The following is a 12,210-nucleotide window of genomic DNA, read 5'->3' on the forward strand; positions in this document are numbered from 1 at the left end:
GCTGAACGCACAAATTATTAAATTGGGAGCATGAATTAGTCAGTTTTTTCTCCATGACTCCTCCAGGCTCAATATATTCTAACCAGGAGAGATAAAGAAATGTAGAACTAGAATAAAGACATTGTGTTTTGTCTTTCTGACTTGGTGGTTAACAGTAGATGTAAACGTAGAGTCTGACAGAAGCCAGCACATTCGTTTCTTTACAGTTATTACACTACTACATATAAACTGATGTGGTGATTAGTTCTTAAGGTAAAAATGATAATATCTTCATTACATACTGTACATAGACTGTGGCCCACACACACCTGATGCAGTCTCCTTGGTTGGCCCCTCCCCTTGTGGCTCTGCAGCTTGTTGATTGGTCGACTGAGACACATGTTCAGTGGTTTCTAAAAGTTGCAGGATGGAGATAATCAATCATGAGATATATGTTTTATATAAAAACATAACGGACTTAAAGTTAACTAGTCTTAAAGGATGAAGGAAGGGTTCAAAAAAAGTTTGTCTTAAAACAACAGTCAGGAAAACAAATGAACATTAAAACCTGTTTTTCTTGCTGTAATCATTCCTCCTGTTCATATAGACCATTAGTTAGAGTCTTTTTAGAGTCTCAGATGGCTGAATCTTCATATTAGCTTCAGATAAACGCTGGAAAACATTTTTGTATGAACTGTGGATTGTTGATTTTGTCCTGCATCACTTACATTGAAAGCTCATTAGGAAAGATTCTCCTAATGGCCAATGATAACAGGAGGAACTTATTCTAGCAGTATATAGAAGCCTCAAGGTTTAGGAGACAGTCTTGTGACGTCAGGCAGCAACTAATTAATTAATCTCTTAATATTTTTTTAAAGTAATATATTAATTATTCTGTCTATAAAATGTCAGAAAACTGTGACCATCAAAATTTCCCAGAACTCTAAGTGGTGTCTTCAGGTTGCTTGTTGTTGTCCGACCAACATAAAAAAAAAGATTCAGTTTATCCAATGGTTCCCCATCTGGCAGTTTGGGCCCCAACAAGGGGTTTCTTCTTTCTTGTCCTTGTTAAATAGTGTTGTTTTACCATTACAGGCCTCTAAAATTATTTAAATGAAACTATCTTAATGGAAGAAAATCACTCTGCGATTGAAGTGCTCATAGACATACTCTACAACTTATGACGAAGGGTCACATGGAGATATTGCTTTAAATTGACTTGACTAATCTATTAATGAACTTCAGCACTATTGTGACCTTCAGATCACAAGGTAACTCCCAGACTTGTTTGGGAACATCGAGGTAGGAAGATGCAGGTGCAATAAACGTCTGTTAGAGGACACTTTCATCCAGGACTGTATATATTTATAGTGTGAGTGAACTTTTGGGAATCAAACTTTTCCCCCAGTGAAGCAGCTTAGTGTGAAACAGCAGCAGGGTGGAGCCGGTATAAAACCTCAGCTCGTCCGTGTGAAGCAGCCACTCAGGCTTTGTTGGAGTAACACGGTTTTAGTCTCGTCTGACGCAGAGATGGGATCGGTGTTACGTTCAGCAGAGGTCAGGTGAGGCAGACACTCCCTCAGGAGGAGATTCACAGGTGGGAACGAGGTTAAACACCTGCTGGTTGGTTGTCTCAGGTATCAGGTCAGAGTCAGCTCGTTTGTCTGGGCCACAGCAGACCCAGAGGACGACTATCGCTGTGTGTGTGTGTGTGTGTGTGTGTGTGTGTGTGTGTGTGTGTCCTCACCTGCACTCTCTTCAGGTGAATCTCCCACATCTGGTCTCTCTGCCTGTTTCAACCCTGTTCAGTGTTTAGAGGTGCAAAAATCAGACACAAAGACGCACATACTCGTCACCTCCACCCCGTATCATAGACTTGTATAAAAGGACTGAAGCTCGTACTGGTTGTACTGGTCATTAGGGCTGGGTATTGTGTAAGATTTTCAGATATAAAATTTACCAATATGACACCTCAAGTTTGGTTTTTGAACACTTTTGGGGAACATACATGTTTTTTTTGTTTTTTTTTAAAGGGACATATGATGCTTTTTGTTATTTTTATCCTGCTATGATGTCGGATGTTAAATGTGGTCAAAGTAGCTAAACTTGAGGTGAATGTATATGAAAATACTCCCTGCAAGACAAAGCCAACAACAAGAAGAAAGACATAAAAACTGAATGAAAAGAGAAAATTACAAAAACACAAAACTAATGCAGAACTGAGTCGGTTTACAGTTAAGTGTCACAGCGCCTCCATAATAACAAACAGATCATTTACACATTTATATGCATGTATTCAGCAGTGAAGAGCTCCAGAGTTACAGTAAATCAGCCTGATCATATTCCTGGGAAAGGAAATAAAAGCTGACGAGAGCAGAGCGCTGAGTGTTAAAGAGCAGAGGAGGAAGTTGTGGTGGAGGGAGATAGGACCGAGCGGAGGAAACGGGGATGTGAAGCTCGTTACTCATTTTATAACAGACTTTTTCTTTCAGTCGTCTGGTTGCTGCTGGACGACATCAAACCTCTTCTTGACTTTTACACCCAGAAGGAGGACAAACACACCTCAGTTTGAACACCAACATTTATTTATCAAAGTTTTTTTTTTCACATTTTGAAGGAAAAGCAACATTATTTTTGAGTTGGAACAGCAATAAACACAAGCTAACCCAAGATATAAATAAACTTAAGCTTTGGGAGCTTTGGGCTGCAAGAAATGTTCATTCTTTTTTTACAATTACTTGATTCATTATTCTAATAATCTATAAAATGTTAGAATATTGGGGAAACGCCATCACAATTACCCAGAACCCAAAGTTCAGATTTCTTGTCTCGTCCAACAAAACAAAGATATTCAGTTTACAATTAAATAAAATAGAAAATCAGCAAATCCTAAAGCTGAAACTGGGTTGATAAACTACTTAAGCAATAAAACGGTTAAGAAAATGGTTGATTACTTCTCTGTCAATTAACTAATCGAATAGTTCACACCCTACCAAAGGTTGTGAGATGATTATCTCGGTAAAAACATTACGTTTGTTTTGCTGATTTGTCCCAAATCTCTGTTTCTTCCTTGTGAAAAACTGTACTTTAACATTTTCAATGGAGGAAAATCACTCAAACATTTGTCCTGTGATGATGGTTTGCTGCACTTAAATTTGGAACAGCAATAAAAACACTTTCATACCTGCAGCTCAGGGCTTAAAAGGTGCATAAAACAGAAAACAAACAAGATGTCGAGTGTTTTTTTTTAAACAGCTGCTGTGAAATAAACAGATTCTTAGTGCAAGCAGGTGTTGAAAGTAAAACATCCAACAACCACAGTGTCCAGTTTCTTCCCTGCAGCCAAAACATGTGCAGTATAATCAGTTTTTATTGAATTCAGCGTTATTCATCCCATAAATGATCCACTACATGACAGACTATTAACTTACGCTCTGAGCCGACAGCAACTAAATCAACCTAACATTAAAAGATAACTACTGTTACAAGCAACCAATCAGAAAAGAACATAGATGAGAGTCAGAGTGTCGGTTCAGTGGAGGACAAACATTCCTGTTTCCTATAGAACAACATCACGAAAATGAAAATGATGCATACGACTCTGCTATGACTCCATCTGAAAGACTGTTTCATAATAAAACTTTCACTTCACTTTTTCTCCAAATCCGAACTGACTGCAACCTTTGACAGAGTCATTTACAGTAAGTTCAAACATACGTTATGAACTTTCATACTGTATGATATTACACAGACAGATGATATGAAAGAAAATACGGTTTTTATTTCTCAATAAATCTCCCACATTTATTTACGTCCATCGACTTTTGCTTCAGTAGACGATGGAATCCATCAGACCACATGTAGCAAAGTTACACCAGAAGGCTCAAATATTTTACAATTTGAAGGAAATTCATGTTGACACAAGCATAATAAGACGGAAACATGTGGTTGATTTTCTTTTGATTCACCAAATGAAAACCATAAACTTTAAACTTTATGCAGATACGTCAAGCTAACATGCAAACTGAAACAGTATTTCCCTACGAGATATAAAACAGGGTGATGTGATTTAAGTAAAGAGGCAGTTTTCACACCAGTTTTTGCAGCCGGGGCACATCTTCAAAGATTTTCTTTCAATATTTTAAGTGCCTCAAAAGTAAAAAAATGTTCAACTCTGAGCAGAAAAACACGGTCACTGCACCACCAGAATATCAGAATACCAAGATAAGAATTAACAACAGCTTATCTATTAATCTACCATCATTTTCTCAATCGATCGTCAAAGAATTTTGCCAAAAAAAATGTCTGGAAATAATGAGAAATGCTTGTCTTCATTTCCCAGAGCCTGTGATAATGTCTTCAAATGTCTCATTAAGTCCCTATTTTTGCTTAAGAAACCACTAAGATTATTATCCAATTATGAAAACAGTTGATCGACTAATCGTTGCAGCTTTAAAATGATAATTAATGTCATAATGTAGCTACATTAGCTTTGCCATTTACATTAGCTGCTTTAGCATTAACCTAAGATCAGATAAGGAAGTTGTTTCTAAGCTAAACGCTGCTGCCAGTGTTTATAAAGGCAGAGCGGCGTCCTTACATGTGAGTAATGAAACTGGATTTTATATAGTTACAGATGTAAACTCAAATGTTTCATGTGAAGCTGGAAAAAAACATTTTCTGTGACTGAAAGCAGTGAAAGTGCTGCAACTCACGATTATCTTCATGACAGATTAATCTGACAATTACTAATCTATAAAAATTGTGAGAAATGTCAATCACTGTTTTCCAAATCATCATCACCACCAATCATCAACAAGCCAAAAATATTCAGTTTACTGTCACAGAGGACTAAAGAAACCAGAAAATATTCACATTTGAGAAGCTGGAATCAGAGAATTTTGACTTTTTTTCTCATAAAATGACTCAAAACTATAAAATACTTGGTGGTGATTAATTTTCTGACAATCGACTAATCGTTGCAGCTCTACAGTTGTTCTTTGAGCTCACAGTTTGAATATTTCATACATTATTTTATGCCGTTTTAGTTTTAGCACCATTAATCAGATCACATCTTTGTGTGATCGTGTTACTTCTTCCCTCCCTCCGCCGCGCTCTTCTCTCTCCTGACCGCTGTCGGAGGTTTCGGCTGGGAGGTGTTGGTTTTCCTCTCTAGATGTTCTTGTCTCTTTGCGGCGTTGCGTTCCCTCTCCGCTCTCTCCCTCGCCAGCCGCTCGGCCTCCATCTTGTCCCGGACGGCTTTCTCTCTGGCGAGCCTCTGCCTCTCCAGTAGCTCCTTCTCTCTGGCCGCTTTCTCCTTTTCAGCCCTCTCTCGCTCTAACTTCTCCTTCGCCGCTCTCTCCCGTTCCATCCTCTCCTTCTCCCGGGCCATTCGTTCTCTTTCCTTCGCCATTCGCTCTCTCTCCATCCTTTCCTTCTGTTCTCTCGCCATTCTTTCCTTTTCCACTCTTTCTCTCTCTAATCTCTCTTTTTCCTGAGCGATTCGTGCATTTTCCCTGGCGATTCTTTCTCTTTCCTTAGCGACGCGTTCCCTCTCCAGTCTTTCTTTCTCCGCTCTCTCTTTGGCGATCCTTTCTTTCTCGAGTCTTTCCCTTTCTTTAGCGGCCCGCTCCCTCTCCAGCCTTTCTTTTTCTGCTCTCTCTTTGGCGATCCGTTCTTTTTCTTGTCGCTCCTTCTCTCTGGCGATTCGCTCTCTTTCCTTCGTGACGCGTTCCCTCTCCAGTCTCTCTTTTTCCGCTTTCTCCTTGGCGATCCTTTCTTTCTCAAGTCTCTCCCTCTCTAATCGTTCCTTCTCCGCCTTCTCTCTCTCCATCCTCTCCTTCTCTCTGGCTATTCTCTCTCTTTCTTTAGCAAGGCGTTCCCTCTCTATTCTTTCCTTTTCCAGTCTCTCTTTCTCCAATCGTTCCCTCTCCATCTTTTCCTTCTCCGCCTTCTCTCGCTCCAGTCGTTCTCTCTCTTCTCTGGCTGCTTTTTCTTTGGCTAGTCTCTCCATCTCTTGCTTCTCTTTCTCTGCCCTCTCTCGAGCCAACCTCTCTTTCTCGGCTTTCTCTTTGGCTTCCCTCTCCATCCTCTCCTTCTCTGCCTTCTCTTTTTCCATCCTCTCCTTCTCAGCCTTCTCTCTTTCCATCCTTTCCTTCTCAGCCTTCTCTCTTTCCATCCTTTCCTTCTCTGCCTTCTCTCTTTCCATCCTCTCCTTCTCTGCCTTCTCTCTTTCCATCCTCTCCTTCTCAGCCTTCTCTCTTTCCATCCTCTCCTTCTCTGCCTTCTCTCTTTCCATCCTTTCCTTCTCAGCCTTCTCCCTCTCCATCCTTTCCTTTTCCATCCTCTCCTTCTCCTCTTTCTCTCTCTCCACCCTCTCTGCCTCCCTCCTCCTCTCCTCCTCCTTCAGTTGCTCCCGAGCGGCCTCCAGCGTCTTCATCTTCAGCGCCCAGGCCGCCTCCTTCTCCTCCTCTTCCTCGGCGAGGAAGGCTCTGATCTCGGCCAGGGCGATGCGAGCGATCCTCTTGGCCTCCATCTTCTCGTGGATCATCCTCAGCTCTTGTTGCAGAGCCGAGCGCAGCTTGACTCCTCGGACAGGAGGGTCTGAGGTTTGAGTTAAAGACGGGACTTTAACCGCGGTTTGATACCGATTCATCCACACCGAGTTGTTATTGCGGTAACACACGGCAACCAATGAAGTGTTAGAAATGCAGACCACATCATCACACTGTAGTTGCTAGTTTTTCAAATACACCAAAGAACACCAGTCTCAGTTTAGTGGTACCATTAAAGCCAAATGTTACCAGCGTCTTGCAGGATAATGGGATCTCCTGTTCATCTTATATATATAATATGTAATGTTTTAAAGGAAAAAAAATGTCCGTGCAATTTTGACATAATGCTTGGCTGAAAGGTCCAAAGATGCTTAAAGGATCAGTCTGGCAATTTTCTATATATTTCTTATTGTCAACAAATCTCATGTTTGGATCCAAACCAACAATGAACTGATCTACTAACACGTATTGTGTGTGTATCAAAGCTGATATATCTGATTAAAAACATGTCAGTGAGTCACACCGCTGCACTGGGTCACATGTTCCTTCATCATGAAGAGTTTGGTCACGAAACGGCTCCAAAGACTAATAACAGCATCATGTTTTCAGTCTCTGGAGAGTAGTTCTGTGTAAGGTGGACGCTACTGAGCATGTGCAGGAAACGCTGTTCTGTTTCCAGCTTCACTAGCTTGTTGTGCCACATCCTCTTGACTTTTTAATAGTTTTCGGAGGTCGACGGCACAGAGGAATACTATATATCAGGCTTTGGATACACACATAGAAATATAAAACATTGCCAGCCAAATCCTTTCAATTTCATCAGATGAAAAAAAAACAAACAAAAAAGGTCCATTTCAAACATGCAGACGGCAGGTTTTAATACCTCGGGTTGCGTTCTGTCTAGCAGCCGCCTCCCCTGCTGTCTCGTCTGACACAGAGGCGAACAAACAGACTGTCAGTTCAGTTTCATCTCTACAGCTCAGCTTCACCCGTCACTGCAATCACCTAACAACAGGCCTGAAGATACTATGGTAGGATTATAGAGGTGGACATCTGTGACTGGGTTGAAAAGGTTAAATGAAGTGTGTTCTGTCAGATGGGGGAGCTCATGCTGCGTATTACAAATCCCATCAACAGATAGATATGAGGTAATGTGAACAGGAAGTATCAGTTGACTAACTTGCAGCCAGTAAATCACGTACACAAACCAACAAACAGAAAGATCAGAACTCTACCTTTCGTGAGTTTCATCTCTGGAACAGGGGCCTCTAATGTCTTGTCTTCTAGGATGGTTCAAAACAAACCAATCAGTTGTAATGTTAGTTAACTCTCTCATTTATTTTTGCCCCCAACTCTTCAGGTGAACAAGTCTTCCCCTTGTTGAACCCACAACCCTGGCAGTGTTAATGCTTTACTGTGGTCACTACGGAGCAAACAAAAGTCGTGCAGGAGCAGAGGAGACAGTACCTTTACTTCTACCTTTCTTCTTCACCTCTTTCTTGTCCTCTACAAGGTTTAGAAACAGACAGGTCTGTCAGGAGGACTATAAGCGGAGTATGATTGATGTTATTTTCACATACACACACATATTTTTTTGTACAGTACCTTTTCTCAGCCTGTCTCTCCTGAAAGCAGGACCTTTTAACTTCCTCTCATCTGAGCCAACAGACAGCAGAGAAAGTTAATGGAAACTACTGAATGTACATGTCAAGACACTAGAAAGTAAATAATCTGCTGCCTTGAAATAATTAAATACACCCATGTGAAGAAAATACTTTAGACTGCAGTTTATATTTAAGATCAGAATAATCCAGTTTTTAAAAAAAAAAACATGATTCATTTCTCTCAAATATCTGCTGAGAAAACGCCCACTGAGTGATAATTTGGCAAAAAATATGTTTACTTGGAACAAGCTGAGCATACAGATGGACAGCAGAGAGGAGGACCATGTTGCTGGAGGAGAGGCTTGAGTTTCTGGATGTTTTAAAACTTTTTCATCATTGACGGTATTTCTATTGAGATCCATTGTAATTGCTGTGAATCATAGATGCTGTCCTTCATGATGGAACCAAACTTTCGGGGGGAGGGAGGGGGGCAGTATGTGAGCTTTTTGTTGAAGTACGCCTACAAGCAGTGGTCTGAAGTAAAACACCTTGTCTGTTTGGACACAGAGTGTTCCAGTAAAGACAGATGAATAACAGGTGCTGTGACTCTTGAGACCACAAGACTTTTTTAAAATTTTAAAATCCACCATCTGAACCGATTCATGAACAATAAACTGAGCTGCAGTTTATTACAACCAACCGTTGACCTGCTGAGTTACATTCTCCAAATACCAACATAAATGTGGTCGACACATTGTGTGTAAGAATGAATACAAATGACAAACTTATTTACTGTGTCCTTAAGTTTTAACAGTGGCATAAATAAGGCCACAAAATGATCCAACACACTTAAGATAAAAGACGGCCGATTATCTCATTTCTAATATATACAAATAAAGCAGAATATCATCTACTAATGTGAATATTAGAGGTTTACAGGCGGAAACGTGCAAGTATTGTTAATATACAGTGAGTCATATTATTAATACAGAACACTGGGTGAACACAGCAGAATATAAAGAGCAGTGAAGTCATTATATTGATACAGTATCATCAAATACAACTTTTTACCCTCCAGTAACACTGGATTTGATTGATTTACCAGCCAACAAGACTGTTGTAGTGAAACAGGATCTCCGAACGAAGACCTGCCAACGTGGCTGTATGAAAGTGCAGAACTGCTTGTATTTGTTTGGTGTTTGATGGTAATTTCCCACTCAATCTCTCAGTTCTTTCCAGTAGGAACACCGTAGACAGCCAGCACCAATTAGGACAAAATATATGAGACTGCAGGGCCATGTGAGGCCTGAGAAGAACATTAAAATAAGGTCCACAAAGTGCACAAGTGAACTTTTCATCCTCTAAATCACTTATTGGAGAATAAATGATTTTTAAATGGCAGATTTAGAAGGATCAAACAATCAAAAAACTCAAAAAGTAGATGAATGCACAAATAAATATAAAGGCGACTAAATGTTAATTACAGACTACGTTTCTCTAGCAAGTCCCTGCAAGTTGATTTTCAGAAATGATCTAAAACCAACGGCTGCCTGGAAGGAAGGAAATCAATCTAAAAACAGATGGAATATTTGGGAAAAGCAGGATTTGTAGTTAATGAAACCACCAACGTTCATGGTTATGATCCTGTTAGAGCTGCAACGATTAGTCGATTAATCGATTAGTCCATCATCAGAAAACAACAAGTTTACATTAGGGATGAAACAACAAATAAATTAGTCAATCAACAGAAAATTAATTGTCAACTATTTTGATAATCAATTAATCGTTTTAGTCATTTTTCACACATATGATGGATCAAAGCTTCTTAAATGTGAAGATTTGTTTTTTTTCTCCGCTTGTCATACATGACAGTTTAATAATTAATATCTTAACAGTTTAGACTGTTAAATGAAACAAGCAGATAGAAAGCACCGAAATCACCGTGGCAACTATTTTAACATGTCATATAATGAACGATTAATCGAATAATCGAGAAAATCAGCAGATTGATCGATAATGAAAATAATCGTTAGCTGCAGCCTTAGATCCTATAAAATATTTTCATGTTTTGAAAAAAAAAAAAAATTATACTGAAGAATTTTGTTGATATACAAAGATGCCAATAAATCTGATCGGCCAGTAAAGGCTGATAATATATTATTGATTTCTACAATCAAATAAACCAATAAATTAAATATATTCTGGAATCAAATCAATGGTCGTGTGGAGCTCTGAGGTTTTTTTTCTTGTTTCTTTTAAAAGGACTGTCAGGCCAGTCCGCCCAGTTTGGCCCTGCTGTGGAAACCAGACTGTCCTCTATCAGGTCCTCTGCCCCACAACATACACACTGCCTTCCTCCTCCAGCTGGACTGGGCTACGTCCCAGTCTGGTCCTCAATGGTCGGTAGCAGGACCAGGGAGCCTTGTTACTGGCTGTGGCTCTGGTTCCTGTTCCTCCTATTGGTTCTGGAGGTCCAGTATGACCCCTTTGACCTCCACGTCATCAGAGTAAGCCGCTCCGCCTTCCTCCCGCACCTCAGCCGCCGCCTCCTCCTCCTCCTCCTTCCCCTCCTCCTCCTCTTCCTCGCCCCGCTCTATGGGTGAGGACACTACGTCATAGAGGAAGGTGAAGAAGCCATAGATCCAATCAGAGCCCTCCTCTGCTAAAATATTAAGAACCTCCTCAAGCGACTCGGCATTCGCACTACCGCCGCCATCTTTGGTCAAGCCTGACGAGAGAGAGAGAGGGAAGAGAAAGGGAGGGAAGGAGAAAAATAGATGGGATGGATGGAAAGGGGAGAAAAGTGGAGGAAGGTTGTGAAGGAGTACATTAAAGGAGAAGGAAGAGAAATGAAAGGAGGTGAAGGAAAGGTTAAAGAATAGGAAATAGGAAGGAAGGAAGGAAGGAAGGAAGGATGGTAGGAAGGAATGGAGAACAACCGTAACAAAAAAACAGGGCAAAAAAATAAAGGATGACGACGCGGGAAAGAGAGAGAGATAGTGAGTTAAAGAAGTCGCAGATGAACCACAGACAACAGATAAGCCTCTACTTCCTGTCTCAGTCTCGTCAGGCAATCTGTGACTTTCTGTCTGCTCGCCAAAAGAACAGAGGCGGCTATCTCTCCTCTAATTCTCTGCTGCGCTGTTCCTCAGCTTCTCCAACTTGAAAATAATTAGAAAAACACGACTGTTCATCTGTAATATCGTCTCCTAATTCTTGTTTTTCCTTCCTACTGATTGTATCAGCTGCAGACTGCAGACTGCGGTGACTTATGAGTGATTGTTTCTAAAGATATCAGTTACATCCAGCACAGATATGAGTAGAAACGCAGAATTGAACGTGAAGGCCTCAAGAAAATAATTTTCCAGCAGCATTTCTAGTGATTATTGTTTACTGTCATAGTTTGTGTCTTGATGTGTTTGTTCAGCTGGAACATTATTAGTTGAATACATCTAATCAGGAAGCAGCTATAGTGTATTAAGACTTATTATTAGGTGTATTTAGATGTTATTTATGTTTTCTCTCTGATGTTTCATTGGTTTTTATACCTTTGTTCTATATTTTATTGATTCATTTGTATTTTTTATGGGTGAAATGACATTTTCATAAAAACACAGAAGGTTAATAGTAGTTTGTTTAGTATTAGTACCTTAATATCACAGTTTTACATGTGATAGCAAACTGGTGGTTGTTACATTTGAAAATCCAATGAGATCCCGTCCCAACGTACAGTACGAGTATGAATGGAAGTTCAGGAAATGAACATGAATTAGTCGTGAACCAGTTTAACTGTCATGTACACGTGACTCTGTGATTAGTGTGTCTTCCAATTCATAGAAACACTTGTATATATAACAACCCCCTGATGTATGACACATTTATAATATGGTACATATAACATAATGCAATAAGATAATTAGAGCTGCAACGATTCATCAATGAGTCGACTGACAGAAAATTAATCTGCAGCTATTTTGATCAATGAATCGTCTTTTGTTGTCATTTTTTTTAACATAAGCTTCTCAAATTTGATGATTTGAAGCTTTTTCTGTGTCATACATGATAGTAGATTT

At 40.0% G+C, this 12,210-nt stretch overlaps 1 protein-coding gene across 7 annotated transcripts in view; it reads right to left on the bottom strand.

Moving 5' to 3' along the window:
• unm_hu7910 (un-named hu7910) overlaps positions 1-12,210 on the bottom strand; it is a 63,043-nt gene that overhangs the window by 36,116 nt on the left and 14,717 nt on the right. For 3 of the 7 annotated variants that reach the window (XM_042398910.1, XM_042398908.1, XM_042398911.1), the window contains 6 exons: positions 8,139-8,189; positions 8,001-8,039; positions 7,769-7,816; positions 7,417-7,461; positions 1,727-1,780; positions 309-392 (listed from right to left, as the gene is read on the bottom strand). In XM_042398910.1, coding sequence (XP_042254844.1) covers positions 309-392; positions 1,727-1,780; positions 7,417-7,461; positions 7,769-7,816; positions 8,001-8,039; positions 8,139-8,189 — 321 coding nt within the window. The remainder of the gene's footprint in view (positions 1-308; positions 393-1,726; positions 1,781-7,416; positions 7,462-7,768; positions 7,817-8,000; positions 8,040-8,138; positions 8,190-12,210) is intronic. The other 4 variants (XM_042398913.1, XM_042398914.1, XM_042398909.1 and 1 more) reach the window with 3 other exon arrangements.

The sequence above is a fragment of the Thunnus maccoyii genome, chromosome 21 (genome assembly GCF_910596095.1).
Source record: "Thunnus maccoyii chromosome 21, fThuMac1.1, whole genome shotgun sequence".
Lineage (NCBI taxonomy): Eukaryota > Metazoa > Chordata > Actinopteri > Scombriformes > Scombridae > Thunnus > Thunnus maccoyii.